The sequence below is a fragment of the Serinus canaria genome, chromosome 4 (assembly GCF_022539315.1).
Source record: "Serinus canaria isolate serCan28SL12 chromosome 4, serCan2020, whole genome shotgun sequence".
Taxonomy (NCBI): domain Eukaryota; kingdom Metazoa; phylum Chordata; class Aves; order Passeriformes; family Fringillidae; genus Serinus; species Serinus canaria.
The window spans coordinates 2675755-2695682 of record NC_066317.1 but is presented as its reverse complement, the minus strand read 5'-3'; the positions used below and the strand labels follow the sequence as shown (position 1 = coordinate 2695682).

Genomic DNA, 19928 nt, shown 5'->3' with positions numbered 1-19928 from the left:
CAATGCACCAACAAGGTTACTTATCCTTTCCACCAAAGTTCAACAATTTGGTCAAAATGTGTGGTGTCAGGCACATTTTCTGTAGCACAGCCCTCAGCACACTCAGTAGGACACTTCCTTGGGATTGAATTCAAATGAAAGATTGATTCTGGTTTAATCTTCAGGGCACACAGCAAAAGGGGAAAAACAGTAACTTATGTTAAGCCCTCATTATCCCTAGATTTGACTAAGTTATTAACATATTTAGAGAGCAATGAAGGATCATTTTAACAGAATCTATTCCATCTGCTCTACTGGGAAGCCACAGCAATTAATTTCAAAAATATTTATAAATTTTGCTTTGCAATTACTCTGTGTTTTGGAATTATTTCTAATTGCTATTCGTTTCTGTAAATATTTATTCTTAGAGATGGTGATTTGGCTATCCATTAGGACAAAGTAATTACTTACCCTCATTTCTGCAGCCACTCTTAAAAAGACAATCTCTTGAGAGAGGGAATCCCAGCATGGTTTGTGTTGCAAGGGACCTTCAAGACCATCCAGTTTCAAGCCCCTGCCATGGGCAGGGACACCTTCCACTATCCCATATTTCTCCAAGCTCCATTCAACTTGGCCTTGGACATTTCCAGGGATGGGGCACAGAGGGAATAACAGAGGGAGCTGCTTCCCGTTTTTTGCCCTGGGTCTCATCCCTGGGGCTGGTCAGGCCCAGTCCCATAAGCTGAGAACCCCCAATTCACAGGTTCACCACTGCTCCCAGCGTCCTCAGACAGGGGAGGAGGGAAAAGCCTAACTCAGAACTGTCTGTCTTGTTCTGGCAGCTCCAATAAAGACATCCAGAATTCAGACAGTGATCTGATGGAGAATACCCTTGCTAAGTTCAGATGGAAGGGCCCTGATTAACCAGGATAACACCCTGGGAAGCAGAGGGATTTCTGTTTACCCTAAGCCAACACCACGGCTTCACCCCAGGATATGCAGCCCTGTGAGTGTTCCCTAAGCCACCCTGGGCACTGCTGGAAGCATCCAGCAGGCTTTCACCACGGGCACTGATGTTTGCCATCAGGGCAGTCCCACTCCCATCCTGTTTATTCCAGAGGGATGCTCTGCCAGGGTTTCACTGCCCCCCTGACAAGCAAGCAGGCTCCGAAGGGAGAGCAGTGGGAAGCATCCCGCAGCTGGCTCTCTCTGCAATTCGCGTTTCCAGGCACGCTGAGCCCCTGGCAATAAGGCAGACTGTCATCTTTGTCATCTTCCTGTCACTGCTGTCGCTGTCAGCTGCCCCCGGGGAACGGGAATCAGACGGAAAGCGCAGCTCCCACCAGCCGGCACCTGCCCCGCCCTCCTCTTGCCTGACAGCAAATCCCCAGCTCTTGCACGCCGCTGGATTATCCCCATCAGAGGTGTCTCTGTGGTGCAGGCAGCGATCCGGGGAGCAGGAGGGATGCGGTGCCACTGCAGAGGGTGGTGGCAGGCTGGGGAATGAGCTGTGGGTCAGTGCACAGGGCACGTTTGTCCTCCTTTGTACACAAGCTTTGACTTTGCGTTCTGGCCACTTAATTTCTCTGCAAATAAAAGCACTGACTGAGGGCACTCTCCAGGTGTCAACCCTGACTGTCCAAGAGCTACTCCACAATAACAATCCCAGCAGTGACCACTGCCATGGGCTTCAAGGGCAGGCTGGATGAGGCTTGGAGCAACCTAGTGGAAGGTGTCCCTGACCGTGGCAGGGGCTGGAACAAGATGAGCTTTAAAACCCCTTCTAAACCAGACTATACCAGGATTTTAGGATTTTACTTAAATAAAAAGCTTTAGACTCTCTTCCAGGAAGAACTGCAAATGAGTTCAGCCATGTAAGTATTCCCCACCAAGACATACACCTTCTGATGTTTTCACCCATCCTCCCCAAAACCATCAAGTACCTTGCCCTAAACAGACTGTGAGGTCACCAGAGCCCCCCCATGAGCCCATGGAGTGGCTGTGGAATGTGCTAAAGCAGCAGGAAAATAGCTGCAATATCTGAAATTCTGGTCATCTTGGGAGAGCTGCCAAAGCGCTCCAGCTCAGAGCTCCCGCCTCATTCATTGGGTGCTGTCTACAAGGCAGCACCTGTGGCAGAGAAAAATCCCTGTCGGTGTTTTCCTTTCCAGAGTGCCATCCATCCTGAGCAAATGGACCTTGTTCCTACAATCCATCTGCTCTGGCTCCAGCATGTAGCAGAACATTTCATAAATGGGGACGTGACCAAAACCATCTCCCACAGCCAAACTCCCCAGTTCCTTCAGCCACCAACACCCCCAGGCTCCCCTTCCTGGAGCAGCACAAGATCTATGTTTGGATTTATTTATTTATTTATGTGTAACTGCCCTTCCTGGTACACCTTGTGTGGGAGGAAGAGCAATTGGAATGACTGCTGTAATTGAGGAGCACAGTCCATTCTGCTTCTTTGCTATAATCAGGAATTCTGACAAATTGTTCCTCCCCAAGCTTCTGGCTGGTAAAATGATTTAAGACACCCGGATTTCAGTCAAGCAGGCTAAGAAATGCTTTTTTCCCCCAGCCCAGAGCAATGGCCAGCACAGTCCCTCTGCATTGCTGTTTATTGTACCTCATTTACTCTGATCTACAGCTAATACTGAACCCAAGTTCAAAATCTGTGAAGGTCACATTTCCCTACACAGGCAAGGCAAATCCAGCTTGTCAGAAGCACGTCCTTCAGCCCTATCCAGCACCATTCCATCTGGGCTGTCCTAGCCTCCCTTCCCTTAAAACTTTGGGTGTTGTACTATCTCTCCTCCAGCCTACAGACCAAAACACTTGGAGCAGGGTATTTCATGTATTTATCTCTCCTGAAGATGAAGAAGTGGCACCATTCCCTGTGCCGCTTGGCTAATACCCGGATTTCTCCAAGGCTTTTCTCCAGCCACACCAGCCCCTGCATTCTTTAACCTCCACCCTGTAACTTGTCCAAGATTTTTTCTGTGCCACAGAGGATTTCTTACCTCTTTGTGCATCTCCATAAACTGGCCGTGTCTGCAGCAGTGGAACTCCAGGAAACACGGAATGACAAGGCTGCAAAGCCGCATGCTGAATTTCACACTCCAGCTCCCCGACACAGAAGACAGCCCCGTCTCCCTTGTGCATCCTCCAGCCTCACAGGCCTAGGGTGCTCAGCAATTTATATTCATCAACCACCTGACACACAGTTTTATGGATTACACTTCCAGCCTGGAGCCTATTAAAACATCAACAGACAATGCAGAAATTATTGAAAGCTCTAACACCCCTCCCCCCCCGTCACTGCAGGTAACCAACATCCTCTAACAGTGCTTTAATATGCACACAGAATACCTGCATCCAAAACATTTGGGATTCACTTCAGAAGGGTGAGGATGTGGGGAATATCTCCACTGGAAGCAGCTGCAGAAGGAGAATCTGCTCCCCTGTGTTTCTCTCCTCTCCCAGATGCCACCACAGACCTGCAGCTTTGCAGCTCCTGCCTTTGCAGGGCAGTTTTTCTAACAAGCTGAATGCTGCTGTGAGAGCAAGCCAGCCCCTGGAGCTTCAGGCTATCCCCAGGGTATGTTTTCATCTCCTTTGCTATAATTTTTCATATACATATATATATATATCTATATATATCACACAAATATTTTTATTTTTTTTTAACCAGTCAAATAGCACAGGTAAACACAGGTAAATATCCCACTGTATTAAGGAAGCTTGAAGCAAAAAGCATTGCTGGAACAAAACCATGTATTTGCAAACAGAATCCAGAGTAAATGGGCCCTGGGGGGAATCACAGGAATCATCCCACCTTGTACTGCGCTGATATGGCACCATGAATTGTACAAAGCTTACGTGGAAACAGAAGTTGGAATTCAGCTCCTTCACTTCTCTGAGGGGCTGATTCACCTCTGCTGATGAAGAAAGACCTGAGGTGCTCAAGTTATAAAACCTGGAGTGTCTTTGCCCTGATTTGTGGATTGAAATGCATCTGAAATCTCAGGAGAATCATTCCCATGACCAGCAAGGTCAAGCCAAGCAGAATTCCTTTTCAACCTTTCAAGCACTAACTTACTTTTTAATTTCTTTTTTAAGCCTTTGCAGAATCCATTTGGGTTGAAGATGGATGTCAGAGCAAAGCCATTAAACAATGCCAAGGATGGCCTGAACAACCTCCAAAGTCGCCTTGAGGAGGTCAGGGTGTTAATTCATCAGGAACAACATTATTGGTGATATCTGCTGGCTTCCACTCTGTGACTCATTCCCACCTTCCCTGAGTTAGGGATGCACTGAGGAAAGGAATATTCTGAAATCTTAAACTAGCAACTATTCTTCTGTACTTAGTAAATAATAATGCAATTTGCCCCATACAATCTATGTGATTCTTGAAAGGTAAAATGTGTGGAGAAAATGTGCTAATTTCCCACCCAGGAAGGTGAGAAATCCCTCAGTTAAAAAAACAGGGGTTTAAAAACATTTCCAATTCTCGAATTCATCTTTGAGAGAGAGGATGCAGCAGAATGAAGGGGTAAGACATGACCTGGCAGACCTTAAAATTATCCCTGCTTAAGGTCACCCTTGTTTGTCAAGGCTGAGATGAGACAAACTGCTGCCTTGGGGTTATGTGTGCATGCATGGATGTTATTTCCACATCCAAAATAAATCCCTGCCTGCCCATTCTGGCTATAATTCTATCTCACATTTCCCTGCCATCACTGACTCCTTTCACAGCTGCACTTACATCCAGATTTTCTTTCCCTCAGATTTAAAGTTGTGGAGCAGCAGCAGATTAGGGAAACAAGGCCCATCCTCGGCACAGAGCAGGGGCTGCAATTTCATCCCGGGATGGGGCTGCTCCACTTGAATCCTGCCTTTGTGCTGGGGGCACCAATGGGAGCCTCTCCCAATCCCTCAATCACCCCCTTGTATTCAGGCACAGACTGCACTCAGTGCTCTCTAGCTCCTCACAAATCCAAAGGCACTGGGAAGGACAGCCAGGGCAGGGCTGGGGCAGGATCCACCCAGAGCTGCAGGCAGAGTGACTGAGCCCCAACTTCCACTTGGGCAGTGGTGGCACCCTTCAAGCCTGCAATTAGTATTTGCAAGGGACATTCCCTGCAAAAGAGCAATTTCCCATTCTCCTAAGGAAAAATAAACATTACTCTCCTCTTTCCCCAGCCTTCAATCCCAAAGCTCAGCATATTCATAGCCACGACATCCAAAAAAACCCCTTCCCAGGGAGCAGCTCCAGCTCTACGGGAGATGGCAAAAATGTCGCTGTGCTTCCCTTCTTTGTTGATTTGGGGTTTTTTTTAGGCCCCAAGGGGCAGCAGAAAAAGATTTTTCCCGAGAAGCAAGATGCTTCTTTCCCGGCTTGCGGGATAATGACGCCAGGTGGCAGCACAGCCCCACCTATGGACGGCTGCGGGAAGCAGCGGGGGAATTGGAAAACGGGAGGAAAAAAAAAGATAAAAACGGAAAAAGGGGCGGATGTCTAACAGGCTGTCCGCAGGGAAAGCAGCTCGGCTGCGGGAATACTTCCAATGGGATGCTCCAGCTTCCAGCCCCTGGAAAAAGCAGCCCAAGATGCCAGAGGGCTGGCACAGAGGACAGGGATACATGGACACAGATGTAGGACGCTGACACATGTACAGGGATGCACACATTTGTTATTCTTCCTCAATCCCTCAAAAAACCAAAAAATATCTGATTTTGAGCCAGAAACCCACATTACTGGGAATTTCAAATAATGCCAAGAACTGGGATTTGCCATCTCAAGTTAAAACGTCAGCCAGGATGAGCAGCACATTTTGGAATGGTTTAGGCCTGTTAAACTGCCTTTTAAAAGCTGAAGAGCAGAGCACACTTCCTGGGGAAAGCCATCCTTTGAATCAGATAGTGAGAAGCCGGGGCAACTCCTGCTGAGCAGGCATTTTTCTGGGAGGTGGTTGTGTCTTCGTATTTCTCCCAGAGTGAGGAGCAGCATTAGGAGAAAAATGCAAATAAAGGCAGTGAGGAGAGTGAGGGGGCAGCAATGCTTCAGCAGTTATGGGAATATTGGTGTTCAGCTCCACTGAACTTCCCCAAAAATGTCAATAAGAGTTGTTCTGGCTTGCATGACTGGTCCCCTGCCATGGATAATGATCTCTCACACCACACCTGACATACCTTTCCATGACCCTGCACGGGGCAGGGCCTGCTCAGGGCTCTCACCCTACTCCAGCCCTGAGAACCAATTGTTCTCTGCCAGGAAGTTTCTGAACTGTGCACACTCAGGAGGCTGAAGGAACTCTCCCTTGGCACCCAGACTGTCCATGGACACTGAAGGGGGGGCTACAACCTGGCCTCCATTTTACACAGACCATGGTGGTTCAGCTAATAAAGCCTTAAATATGGCTCAAATTGAGTCTGTAGGCTAAAACCTTGAGAAATCAGCCTTTAAAGAGTGACCAGAACTACACATTGCTTAAATCCCTCCATCCTGAACACTGATATTTTAACTTGGCCTGGACATCTGCCCTCTGGTTGCAGCAACACAGCTCCTTTATTCCCCACTCCCATAACTGGGATGTAGACCATGTTCCCAGTGGTGGTGTGACAAAAAGGATCTCTCATCCCAGCATCCCCACCTTGAGAGCTCCTACATGGCCCAGGACACCTGCCTTCTCCTGCATCCCAGCCAGGAGCACAGAGGGCAGGAGATGAGGAGCTCCTACACAGAACAACACCCAAGATCAACCAGCAAGTGGTGGAAGAGTCTTTGCTCTGTCCTGGAATAGGATGCGGAAACCTCAGAGCACTAAAGACAACCACTAAATAGCCTGGCCAGAGGAAGGCCACAGGGGTCACCTTTCGGGCAGGGCAATGACCTGAAAAAGGTGCAAGGACACAGCAGGAGCATGAGGCAGAAGTGACACAGCATGGAGGGAAAGTCCCAACAGGAGCTCCTGAGACATTCCACAACCAAATTCCTCATGCTATGGGACGGCTAAAAAAAGGAGAAGGTCAACACTCTGGCCCTTCCGCCCCCACCCCTCAGGGATTCCTTCTGTGTTTTCTCTCTGCCAACACACTGAGGTGTGCCCTCACCAGGGAGGCCACCCAGGTGGACATGTGGTGACTCCTATGACACAGGGAAGAGTGTCCAGCTTTCCCAACCTTTCCTCCCACACCCAGAAACCATCCTTAACAATACAGCTGGTGAAATGGTTTGGGTCTGTGGGACATTTCCTGAAGATGAAGAAATGATCTAAGAAAGTAGTAGCAAGAAAGCTGGTCACAGGTCTGGGAATGGTAACCTGCCCTAAAGTTGCTCTTACATACAATATTACATATTACAGGGAAGACAATTTGTTACTTCTGAAAAGTTGTTTTACCTATAATGTTACTTTAACCCTCTTAACTAAAAGCTTTTTTTTACACACCCCCCCTCCCCCTTAATTTGATACAGCAATCCCATCAGGCTCACATGGATAGACTGGAATGTTGGCTACTGTTACCTTGAGATGCTCTTCTCTTTACATCCACTAAAACACAAAAACCAAAGAGAAATAAAATTAAAGAAGCTGATGAATCTTTCAGCAATCCCAAGTGTCACCCACAGGTCAGGATTCATTTGCCTTTTTTGGAAAAGCATGGAGTCACAGAGTCCTGCCCCTCATTACATGTCATTCCTCACCCCCTGGTTTCTTCACTGCTCCGTCTGCTGTTGTGAGGCTGCTCTGAAAGAGACAAACAAACAGGGAATGACCTGGGGTTTATTCCCTGGGGGTTATTTTTAACCTGGATCTTCTCACCGTGTTCATTTGTGATGCGGCTCCACACAAAGGAGATCTGGCTGCAAAAACCAGGAGCCATTTGCAGTCCACAGCAGGAGGGGTGGCCAGTGGGAACGAGTCTTTACAAAAGGATGGATGAAGCTCTTGTACCTGAGTAACACAAGCAATGGGATCCAGGGAATAAACTATTCCCCTCCCTGTACCCAACCATCAATCACACTCCAAGTTCTTATCATTTCATCTAAAAAACCAAACTCCAGCATGTTCTTCCAGTAAAAGCAGTGCAGATTTTAATCATGTGTCTCCTTGTCATCCTTTTCCCAGCGCCACCAAAAGACCCAAGACTGCACCTTTCCCCACAGCAGAGGCTGCAGAGCCAAAAACAACAAAGAGGAAAAGCTAAATAAACATTCCTCTCATCAAGAAGCTCATGGGTGAGGCCTGAAGCGCTGAAAGGTCTTATCTGCAGTGAAATCCAATGTCCAAACTTAAATCTCGGCTTGGAAACGCTCCCTGGGGCGAGGCCACCTCCACCCAGGAGCCAACAGCGCCCAGGGAGGACATCCAGGATACACAGGAGCTTTCTAGACCAGCAGAGCTGGGACGGAGCTACTGGAACAGCTTCTGGCAGAGTTAGGGTGTCTCCAGGTGAGTTACCCTGAAAAGCAAAACCAGGAGGGCAGGGAAATGCCAAGGGGCTTTGGGCAAGTGGCAAATCAACAGCTGGCAAGCTCAAAAACTAACACACAGTAAAAATGCTGCTGAGAAAGGCTGATGTACCAAAAAGGGAAGGTACAGAAACATTCAGGAAAAAAAGCATAAATGCATAAAAAAGCAGGGCACAACAGAGTAGAACCTCTTACAAAGACAGGCACAGGTGTTAATTCCTTATAGAACTCTATTTTCTCTACATACATATTTGCTGTCTCTACTAAGTTTTCCTCAGCGGGCATCCCCTGGAGCTGAAAACTCTTATCCTTGCTGTAAATCTCACAGGAGCAGAAATTGGGAATTTATTCAAAGCCTCTGTCTGAGATTATCACATATCTACTGCTTCGTTTCAAGAAGCAAAGAGCTGTTGTGTTCAGAGTGAGAGCCATTTCTTCCTACCAGGCTGTCACAGGAGTTCAGTGCATCTTTTAGCAGAGATCTTGGAAAATGACCAGGTGAGCTTTGAGGAGCACAAATAACACAGACACCCCAGAGGCTGCTGAACATCCCTATGCCCACTGCAGCTCATCTCCAACCAGCCCCTTAAGTACAAGCATCCTCCTGACCTTTGCCCCTTCTAGTTTTGAACACCTGCTCTAATTTTACATTTTCTTGTAGCACCAGCACACACAAAATAGTGCTTATATCTCTCCCAAGTTAATTACTACACTGGACAGTCCAGCTGATTAAACACCATGTCAGGAGGAAAGACGCAGAATTCTTCCAGACCCAGAAAGAAACATCTCATTGTCCCCTACAGCCCTCCAGGATGTCCCAATCCCAGCTTCACCCCTTTGTTTTCCAAAATCTAATATTCTCTATAAAAAAGAACAATGTCTAAATTCATGCACATGTGTACTCACCTACACTCCTTACAAGTAACTTCTCCATTTTATGAGGTCTGGCAAGGCTTTTTTCCCCAAACAAATCCAACTCGTAGACACTAAATTAAAATTTTGCCTGTTAGCTTGTTCTAAGCAATTCTTAAGTATGTAGGAATGTAGTAAAACATTCATAATAATATAAAGCTCTGTTAAAATTTGATCACTGCAAAACAAAATGACAAGAGAAACAGATGCACATAAAATAACTCTGTGTCCATTGCTATCAGTACAGAAATGGACAAATTGAGATTATTTCAGTCTCTTAATCAGGAGCAAAAGTGTCTGCAGGTGTTCCCTGCATTAAGAGTATTTGGCTGCCAAAAATATTGGTATTCATCTGCAAAAGTCAAAGTCTATGTTGTTTCTTGCCTTAGTAACTATTCCCCACCAGTTCTTACTCCCAGATATCATTACTTCATTAAAACATAATCACACTGACATGGAACAATTAATGCTCCATGCAATGCAATTCTGCTAAGTCAGAGCTCCTGTCTTCCACAGACCAGCACTCCTCAACCTATGGAAGGCTAGTGTTTGTGCCTCAAAAACCCACCTGACACAGCTGAACCCTTCAATCTCAGCCCACACTGCTCTTTTAAGGAGCAATTCCTGAATCTACTCAGTAACAACACAAGGAAGGTTTGCATTCCTGAACTGTTCATTTCCTTAACTACTGCTTAATACCTAAGTAATGTAAGCCTCATGTACCTAAACAACTGGATGATTCTGTCCACTACTCTAACAGTAAATTCCACAACAAGAATTTCCAGCCTTTCCCTAAACACTGTTCAGCCTTCCATCCCCTCAATATATGAGGAACACAATCTTTCCTATCCAATTTTGGTTTTATTACAGAGTAATGAGGACTGCCCAACACAGTGTGTTCCTTCATTTTGCAGTAAAATGAGATTCAGCAATTGCTGCCTTCTGCTTGAGAAAACACACACGCACACCCCTGTAAATAAATCAGGTTTACAGCTTTCAAAAGGTGATTTTCTTTAGGATAAGTAAGGCCCAACTGTGGTATTTTCCAACTGGTGGCAGAGCACTGTCTTGGAAGATGAACTCAGTTTCCTTTAAGTGTCTTCTCTGTTCAATGCCTAATGACTAATATTGATCAGAGGGGTGACTAAAGCCTCAGTCCTGACACTGTGATGCAGTCTGGAGATACACATGTATTTTTAAACCCTTCCTTTAACATGCCTTCAGCCATCTGGCTGATTTCAACACTGGCTGGGCACCAACAGCAATCACTTCTCAATTCTGTCTCTGAAACACAGGAACAATTTGCTTGCTGTGGCAAAGAGGGGATGGAAATAACCACAGTAACAGCTTGTGCTTGAACTTAGAAGGAAGTTGAAACACAACAGGTATTTCTAGACATGAAGTGGATCAGCCTCATCAGCCATTTGGCAATACAATGAACACAGCAACTGCCTCTTCTTGCAAAAGAATTGCAGCATGTTTGTAGCTACAGAGAACACTGAAGAAAACCAATCCATCATCTCAACTAACATCACTGTGAAAAACCTTTCAGCCCTGCTTTTCAAAGAGTTTACCACGTAGAGGAAAACAACAACACAGAAACCACTGTGCCAGCTATGCCACAAAATATTTGATTTGCCTTTAAGAAATGTAATTAACCATTTTCTCTTTCAATTCAAAGATGCTACAGGAAATGGACCTATACTCACCAAAACCAGCAATATTTTTGATTTCAAATACATATCATACACCACAGTAAACACTGACAAGTTGTGTGCACCCCAGTAAGCATCCACATTTAGGTACACACACACACCATGGGTACTTGGAGAAAGCATCCAGCTCAATAAAAATATACTTCCAACAACAGAATTTCTCTATTAAATCCATGTTTATTGCTTAAGTTTTATCACAGTGGAGATTAAATTATGCTTAATCATCCGGTCAGTGCTTTTGTACCTTCTTTAATGCCAAAACACCCCCACATTATAAACCAAGTCATTCATACACTCGAAGTCTTCTCACCATCCCACCATTCATCGCCTCTGTGTGCCCCTGTAGTTGCCACGGGCTGCGAGATTGTAAAAAGGTATAGCTAAGAGGCTTATATTTATAATACCATTTTTGTGTTCAAGTATTCAGAGAGCAGCACGAGTAGCTGCCCTGCGTATTAGAAACATATCTGCACTGTTATTTATTGCTGTAGGACCGAGGCTCCTGATGGAATGGCGATGAAATTTTGCATCACTGTGTATGAAGATGAGCTCAGCATCCCGTCATCATCCCAACTCCTCCCATGTTAGTGAGCGACACAAGGCAAAACCTCTGGGCTTCCCTCCTTTCTCTCTCAGCCACGGGACCTCGAACTACAAATAAATAAAGCGTACACTCACAACGTGTGTAGTGCAAATTCCAAGTAAACAGAATGACACGGAAATAAAACTCGGAGTTGCCAACTTTGGTTCAGCAGGGCAGCAAGGACCCCGTGCCCGGCATTCCCGCCCCGGGAGAGCGCACCACCGCCAGCGTCCCGTCTCGGCGACAATGATTGAGGGAGGCCGCTGGAGGCAGGGGGACACGGGGCCACCTCGGCAGCCAGGTGGCCAGGCCTCACCCCACACACACCACCAGCCCCAGGCAGGATGGCTGGAGACCGCCCGCGGCGCGGAATTCCTATTGGCAACTACGTGGAACATGGATTGCGTGGCCCAGACTAATAGAAGGTAATGTTTCTGTTTCTCCAGAGACAACCGTTGAAAGAGAACATCTACAACATTGCGATTCAGAAAGAACTTAATGAGAATTAACAGGAAAGACATTCAACTCTGGGGGAGCGCTGTGTGGGGGTCGTTCCCTTGAAACAAACCCCAAGGAGTGGTTCGAGTCCTGCACAGCTCTGGGCCATCACAAAACCTCCTGCACTAAGCACAGAACTAGATTTTTACAAGTTCTTTTTGGTTTGTTTTTTTTTTTTTTTCCTTTTTTGTTGCTGTTGTTTCACTTATTTTTCTTAGTTATGCACATCTACTTCCCACACAGCCGTATTTGGAACTGAAATAAGACTCCCTAATATTTTTGTGGCGTAAATTCTGTATGCAGAGAAAGGCGACAAAATTTTGTCTCAGTTAAAGTTAGGACACACTGTAGACTTACTCCCTTTTCTCCAAAGTACTGGTAGCGAGCAGAAGAGTCATGCAGCTTTATCAGTAAAACGAGTACATATTTTTGCCATTTTTCTTCAGTGCTCTTTAAGATTATCCCTATTTTTTTTTTAACGTTTGTTTTCTCAGTCCACAACTTGCTATTTCTCACATAAAGACTGGGGGAAATCACTTGTGTTTTCAACAGCATTCTTACACAACAGGTTGAACCTTCCACAGAGGAAACACAGAACTAGCACTAGAGAGTTCTCTCAGCTAAAAGGATGGAGATATTAAAATAATAAAAAAATAAAAGGAGAACACCTCTGCAAATAAAAAGAAACCTCTCCTGGTTTGGGGACACACACTGAGCTTTTAAAAGCTGAAAATTCATAAATACGGTCATTGTATAGAACTTTAGAGAATTAAGGCTTCTAAAAACTTCAGTGCCAAAATAACCTCTCTGCATATCAGTATTAAGAATAAAATATTTTCCATTTTAGGTTGTGCTTGCCTTTTTTTTTGTTTTTTTTCTTTTTTTTTTTTTTTTTTAAAGACTTCTCTTAGTTCCGTAGAATTTTGTCACATAATATTACATACTGAGGGGGAGTGTTAGAACTGCTTATTGAGGTTTTAAGTAGTTGTTAGACTAAGTTACAGCGATAAAATTCGATTACTGATCTGATTCATTACTACTTTACATGGGGCTGTTGGCTCATTTCACCTTTTTTTCATGCTTAATGTGGCCGTTTCTTCTATACTTGCCATTGGGGATCCCGTTCTGGTAGTGTCCATTAACAGCGCTATGTTTGTCATTAGGCCAGAGATGTTTGCTCTGCTTGCAGATTAACTTTGCCACCCTGGCCAAAACATAGTAAACTAAGGCAGCACCCACTAGTAGGACCAAGGCAATATCCAGTAAGAAATACTGAAAGAGGGAGATGCTGTAAACAGCAGCACGCAGGTGCTGGGCTCCGTTGTGGCGCAGGATGTAGTTGATCCAGTACACAGTCCGGTTCACGGGGTGTCCAGGCTGGTCCTTGTGGATCTCCGACAGCCTCCGCGCCCGCTGCCGGTAGCTGGGGGGAGGGAAGCAAACAAGGAACAAAGGAAAAGCTGTCATCTCATGTCATTGTGCTACTGAATGACCAGAGGAATGGCACAATAGCAAGAAACCTGGGGTTGATTTTGCAATAAGCTATTTCCGCCCGGGTCCAGAGTTTCACCCAAAACTTTTGGTTTTTCACCCCAGCAGCTAAACCTGCCAATTTCTTCCTCTCCTGTCTGCAGCTTATTTACACAGGACTTGCCTTTACACCAAGGATAATTGCACAAGGGGAAGGTGATGCAACTGATGTTATCGAGGTCGCTATCAACATTCCCCCTCTCTGCCGCTGCTTAGTCCTGACAGCAATCTCCTTTCCCAGAATGACTCAGCTGCCATGAAAGCAAGAAGCATCAACAGCACCAGGCTCCAAAATTAGGGCTTAGCCCAACACAATATACTGCCAGATAACCCCTCACTAATTTTAATCTGGATATGAGTGGTATTACAAGCCAGAACAGGAAAGTACTACTAAATATAATTTTTTTTATAATAAAACCACAGAACTTAGAGCCACTCTTCCTGAATACCTCTCCATTTTAGCTAAAACCCAAACTGTGTACAGGTATCTTGCTCCAGGCCCTGCAAGTAGCACCACAGCCAGGCTGCTCATGTGCAGTAATCAAAACAGACACAAAGGGACCTTGGTCTGCAACATGGAATAAGTTGGGACAGGTTTGTTTCCATAACCTCTGTGCCCTCCACATGGCAACTGCTACAAAGAGCAAGCGAGACAATTGAGTTTTGGTGCTGAGCAACTAGCCCAGCACCCACACAGAAACTTCAGCTGTTGGGTAACCCTGGGAAATAGGACAAACACCCCGACTCGCCTCAACTGTACACACAAATAATGAAAGGCAGTTTTTTTCCACTGCACAAAGGTTTCCTTTCCATTCACACACAAACATTCCATACCTGGGGTCATTAATAACTTTTACTAGGGCTTCATAGAGCTCACTCTCAGTCATGGTCTTCCAGTTGAGCAGTATTCCCATCCCTTTGGCCTGCACACGGGTCATGGTGTCATAATGGTCTCCGAAGAGGGGAATGCCCACCACTGGCACCCCGTGGTACATGGTTTCAAAAATGCTGTTCAAGCCTCCGTGACTGAGGAAAGCTTTAATGTTAGAGTGACCTGGAACCACAAGAGGCATGAAGGTTACAGAATACACTTCCATCTCCTTTATTTGAAGCTGTTGAAGCACCCGGGTACAACAAATTCATCACCATGTTTCTATAACTGCAATTCAGGCAGGTTAAAATTACTGGAGCTTGTTCTGAAGTTCTTCCTAAACCCACTCTGCTGAAATTCCTCATGCATTAAATCATTTCCTTATACACTGAGAGAGAGAACAGCCAAAGTAAAGAAAGAAAAATCTCATGTGTGTGAGTGGTGTAAAATGATTAATGGAGTAATTAATATGCATTGCCTACTGCTGAGGAGCTGCAGGTGGTGACTCCAGCAGGTTCAGCAGTACACTTGAGCAAGGGGGAGCACACTTTGGTAGGGAATATTTTATTTTTTTTTAATGGCAGGACAACTGAAGACACACTCTCCCTAAAGTTTCACATGCCTTACTTGAGCTTAGCAAGACCTGACAAATCACAGCAACAGCCTCATGCGATGGAAAAAGCAGCCTGGCTGCCTGAGAGCAACCCTGTAACCAAAACAAATCTACCTGCTCTTGGAGTCATCTGCCTACTCACTACCTTCTCCAGCTCACACACACTGATGCTGAATGCACTCATCAGCTCCCATCAGAGCTGCTTTGGGAACACACAAACATCCATGTCTCCCAGAAGCAGTCAAATATTCTGTGGCCTCTCAGATCTGCAAGGGGCTCAGGTACCCTTTGACAGGGAAGACAAAGAAAAATAAAATATCAAGTTTCATTTCCCCCTGAGAACATGAAACACCTCAATTGAACAGAAAGGTTAGCAGCTTGCATCATGTACCCAAGTTCTGGTAGAGCTCTCTTGTCTTGATCAAACAGTATTTACAGACTCTGATGCTCAGTTTCATGACTCTTCCTTGAACAGTGTTTGAACTTAGAGAAAACATGAAATTCATTTTAGGGAAAGACAATTAACAGAGAGGTGTTCAATTCTCTCTTCAGATCCTAATTGAATATTCTTGCTCCATGACTGCCATGACAGAAATTATCCTGGCTTCATAGTAACTGCTAATTGAGTAGATTATTTCTGGAAGAACAAACTGAACTCAAGAGAGAATTAGCATTAAACAATGGAAACAGATACTCACCAAGGAGGTCATTTTGTGGCAACCATTCGATCAGCTTGGTATTGTTGCCTAAATTCCTTGGTTTGTTTCCTGAAAACCTAAACCAGCAACATGAAATGGAAACAGTTATCAAACCCTCCCAAGTAACCACTAAAGGATAGGGTTGTTTTGTTCATTAGAGAGGACTGGAACTGCAACTTCAGAAAGAACCAGCTACGCTTTCCCAGTGAAGCAAAACATACATTGTTGGAACTCTGGTTACTGAGCAAAGGATCCACAACACATCTTTGCAACTGGCTTCTACTTCTCTATGTCAAAAAAAGCCTAAATTATTTCTGCTCAGTTATAGAAAAGCAGTTAATTATGTTACTAGCTTGTCCTCACTAACCAGAAAGGCATAAAAAGACAAAAATCCTTTGATTTAGCATCATGACATTAAGACTGCCAAGCAGTACTCACTACTTTCCAGCCCAACACACCGGTCCATGATCTGAGGAACAAAACCTAACCCCAAATCCCTAAAAAACACCAAGTTACATTTGACTGATATATAAAGACTTAAATTTTAATAGAAGGCTTTAAATGAAATTGTTGGGTTGGCATTTAAAAAAGGCTATCCTTATGAAAAATCCTCCAGATTTATTTACTACAAAACAGGGATGTTTCCTGAAGAGACATACTCCAGGGAAATCAAAGTAAAAGGACAGAAGAAAAGCAGTAAGATAAATTGGGATAATTAATTAGAAGTCGAGCAGTGTTGTGGGATTCATAACAAAACAATGGCTCTACTCCAAACGAAAACTGATGTTACCTTTACTGCCACAGATTCTGTGCCACAGCCTGAAAAAATTCCATTTTTCTTGGTAATTAGTGGGATTTGATCATTCAACTACACCCAGCAGCAAGGACATGCCTACAATACTGTGAGGAACAGGCCACCAAAACCAATAATATAACTCCAAGAGTGTGGCAAGGTTGGGAGACACCTACATAAAGTGTAAGACAGAGTATTTGAACAAAGAAGAAATAGCTCACATGAACTCCACCAAATCATATCAGCGACACTTGACACAAAGCAGAGCTGACTAAACAGCTTTTGAATTTTTACAGGGAGTTGTGAGCACCACTCAAGATGTTTTTAGAACTAAGAATGCTTCTTACTGATTTTGACTTCTGAAAATTTCTCTTCCTTCAATTTCTCACAGAGAACAAGCAAGTGGGAAAATCAATAATGAAAGGCTGTGTTTACACATAAAAGAGGAAAAGGGCCTAAAAGAGTGAGGGAAAAGGGGAAGAACAAAGAAAACGGGGGCTTTTCATCATCAGGATTAATTCTTGAGCCCTGGGGTAGTTCCTTCATCAAAAATAGAGACAGCATGTTCTAAATGGTACAATCTTAGCTTCTTTTCACTGTCCCTAATCCTTCCAAGGACATAAACTCAGCCTAGGAGTGTAACCACGCCTTATTCTGCCATGACAGTAACTGCTTCTCCTTGTTACCAGGATATTGCAGTATTTCCATGCCAAGTGTTTTTCAGGAGTGTCACACTGTCTGTGCCACCTAGGCAGTCTCAACTCCAGCAGGAAACAAGCACTCCCCAAAGCGCCCCAAGTTCCTCCAAGAATGACCTTTACCTCCAGATGACCCTCTGGGGCAGCCTTGCCAGGGCGTGTGCCAACTTATTGGCGATGTCTTCCGACAGGTACTTGACTCCAGCGCCGAAGGAGACGAGGACAAAGCCGTTCTCGTGCGCGCCGTTCACCCAGGCCTGCAGATCCTGCGGAAAACAAAGTTCACACTGAGCACCACAGAGGCAAGGCACGGGAACAGAAGGCAGACGTGGCTGAGAAAGAGCAGTTGGTGGTGCCTTTGATGCTTCAGAAGCCAAGGTTCACAAGTGCCAAACATCCTAGAAGTCGCCGGGAACAATGGCTCGAGGTTCAGAATCCAGAGCAGCACCATGAACAGCAAAACCCTTCAGTGTTTGTTTTAGCTGCACTATTAACCACCACTTCAGACAATTTGTCCCTCCTTAACTGAGCAGTTGACACACATTCCCAAGTTAACAGGCTGCACTTTAACTCAGCAAGGCATTAACAGATTCATCTCGTAGTATCAGCTTGGAAGCCCTGCACAGGAGAAGTGTGAATGAAGCCCGGGACTCAGCTGTGTCATTTCCACCCTTTAGCAAAGAGAGAGTGCTTCAAAAGCCTTGTTTTGCTTTCATTTATATAAAAAGAATAAACACAACTTGAAAGAAGCCAGAGCTTCTAAAGACACTCTCAGTTCCTACTGCACAAGGAGTAAAGAAAACATAGCTTTTACTTTTTAAAGCATAGATTTCATTTCTGGGTTTTTCCTAACACAACTGTTAGCAGTGGAAACAAACCAAAAAATGCTACAACTGACATATCAGTCAGAAGAAGACTATCTCAGGATATGCTTTAATTCTTGTCTTGTCAATTATAAGCACAAGCCTGCTCAACACCAGTGCAGCAACAGGAAATGAGCAAAGAGAAAGTGAAGAGCCGTGCTCACAAAGTGCCTCTTGTCCTGGTAATAAATAGGAGGGCAGACAGTAATGGAGTAATGCTGCGCTGTCGTACCCGAGCACAAAATCCAGCGCACTGCACCGGGGGCTGTGCACTGCTCTCTGCTCTAAAGCAAAAAAATCCACAGCTTGTCCTTCCCCAATGCACTCTTTTCCTTTTTTTATTCATGGGGAGGGAGAGGGAGAATGCAAAGGAGGGGAAGTGGCTCTGACCTGCCTCAAAGCTGAATCATTTATTAGGGGCTGAACTTCTGACACAAAAGTTTCCAAGTGGTTTTGTGATTTATTTAAAGCTCGTCCTTGAATCTTACTTCAGGACCTAAGGCACACTGCAAATGTCATTATATTACAGTCACTATAGTGCTTCAGCTAGTTACATTTTGAAGTCTTTCCCATCAGCTGTTTAAAGCTAAAGAGAAAAGACCTTTTCGTGGGCTCTAGGACAAACCATCCTGAAAAACCCAATTTTCACAGGCCCTGGTCTTCACAGGGCGCTCACCCAGCCAGAGGGGCAGGTTGCTGGAGGTTTCCAGAGTGCCTTCCCTGACAGAGGTGCTCAGGAAGCCACAAACAAGGTATTGGTGCTGGCTCTCAAACACACAGACATGGCAGACCTTGGGACACAAAGGCCAGGGCAGCCTTGCCTGCAGTGACCGTGAGATGGAGATGAGGATACTGAGGCAATGTGGCAGGGAGCAGCAGCATCTCCTGAGCTGCAAGGAAGCCAATTCCAGCCTGGAAGAATCCCATGAGACACAGAGCTAGAAAGACAGGTTTGGGAGAACATGTTCCAGCACCACTTCCTCTGAGCTAAAGCAGGCTCCATGCTGATGAGCAGGAGGCCAGCAAAGGCGCAGGAAGATAAAGATGTAATAAGAAAATAAAAAGAAAAAAAAAAAAAAAAAGAAAAAAGCACACTTTAGTCTGAATCAGGGACAGAGAGAATACCCAGGCACTGCTTGAGCAGGCAGGGATGGGGTTTGGAAAGCCAAAGGTGAATGGGGCAAAGGACCCGGTGTCACAAAGTTCCAAGTGCTTCCTGGTTTCTTTGTTTTAGCCTTCATTGGTTTGGCCTTGGGCAATGCCAGGTCCCTCAGGGCAGAGGAAAGCCTAAATAAACTGGACATGGACTACTTGCACAGGGCCCAATAGGACGCACCCAGAAATGCCAGGTGTCTGGAAACTGGTGTGGAATGGGAAACAGGATAAATAGCAAGTGTCATGTGTGTTTTTATAGAGGAAAACGCATGGAGCAGTCTACTCAGCCTCAATTTGATCCCTGGAAAGCAATGAAAAAGAATCCTGGACCATCCTGGAATCAGAATGTCCTACCTGTGGCTACCTCTCCTTGGCTAGACATTTGATTTCTGCTGCTGGAGAAGAGCCTGTTCTGGCTGAGAACTGGCTCCCAATGCCACTGCTCCTCTGGGCTGTATGAGAAATTCTGAGAGAATTCCTGGGAGATCCCATGTGTTCACACAGTAACAGTCATTATAGATGCATAGAGAAAGTAAAAATATTTCCC

General features: G+C 45.2%; 1 protein-coding gene across 2 annotated transcripts in view; it reads right to left on the bottom strand.

Annotated features, from left to right (window-relative positions):
• Positions 1 to 11236: 11236 nt before the first annotated feature.
• UGT8 (UDP glycosyltransferase 8) overlaps positions 11237 to 19928 on the bottom strand; it is a 35875-nt gene continuing 27183 nt past the window's right edge. For both annotated transcript variants that reach the window (XM_009089370.3, XM_030239404.2), the window contains exons 3-6: positions 17487 to 17629; positions 15873 to 15949; positions 14525 to 14744; positions 11237 to 13583 (exon numbers count right to left, since the gene is read on the bottom strand). In XM_009089370.3, coding sequence (XP_009087618.1) covers positions 13220 to 13583; positions 14525 to 14744; positions 15873 to 15949; positions 17487 to 17629 — 804 coding nt within the window. In that variant the 3' untranslated portion in view covers positions 11237 to 13219. The remainder of the gene's footprint in view (positions 13584 to 14524; positions 14745 to 15872; positions 15950 to 17486; positions 17630 to 19928) is intronic.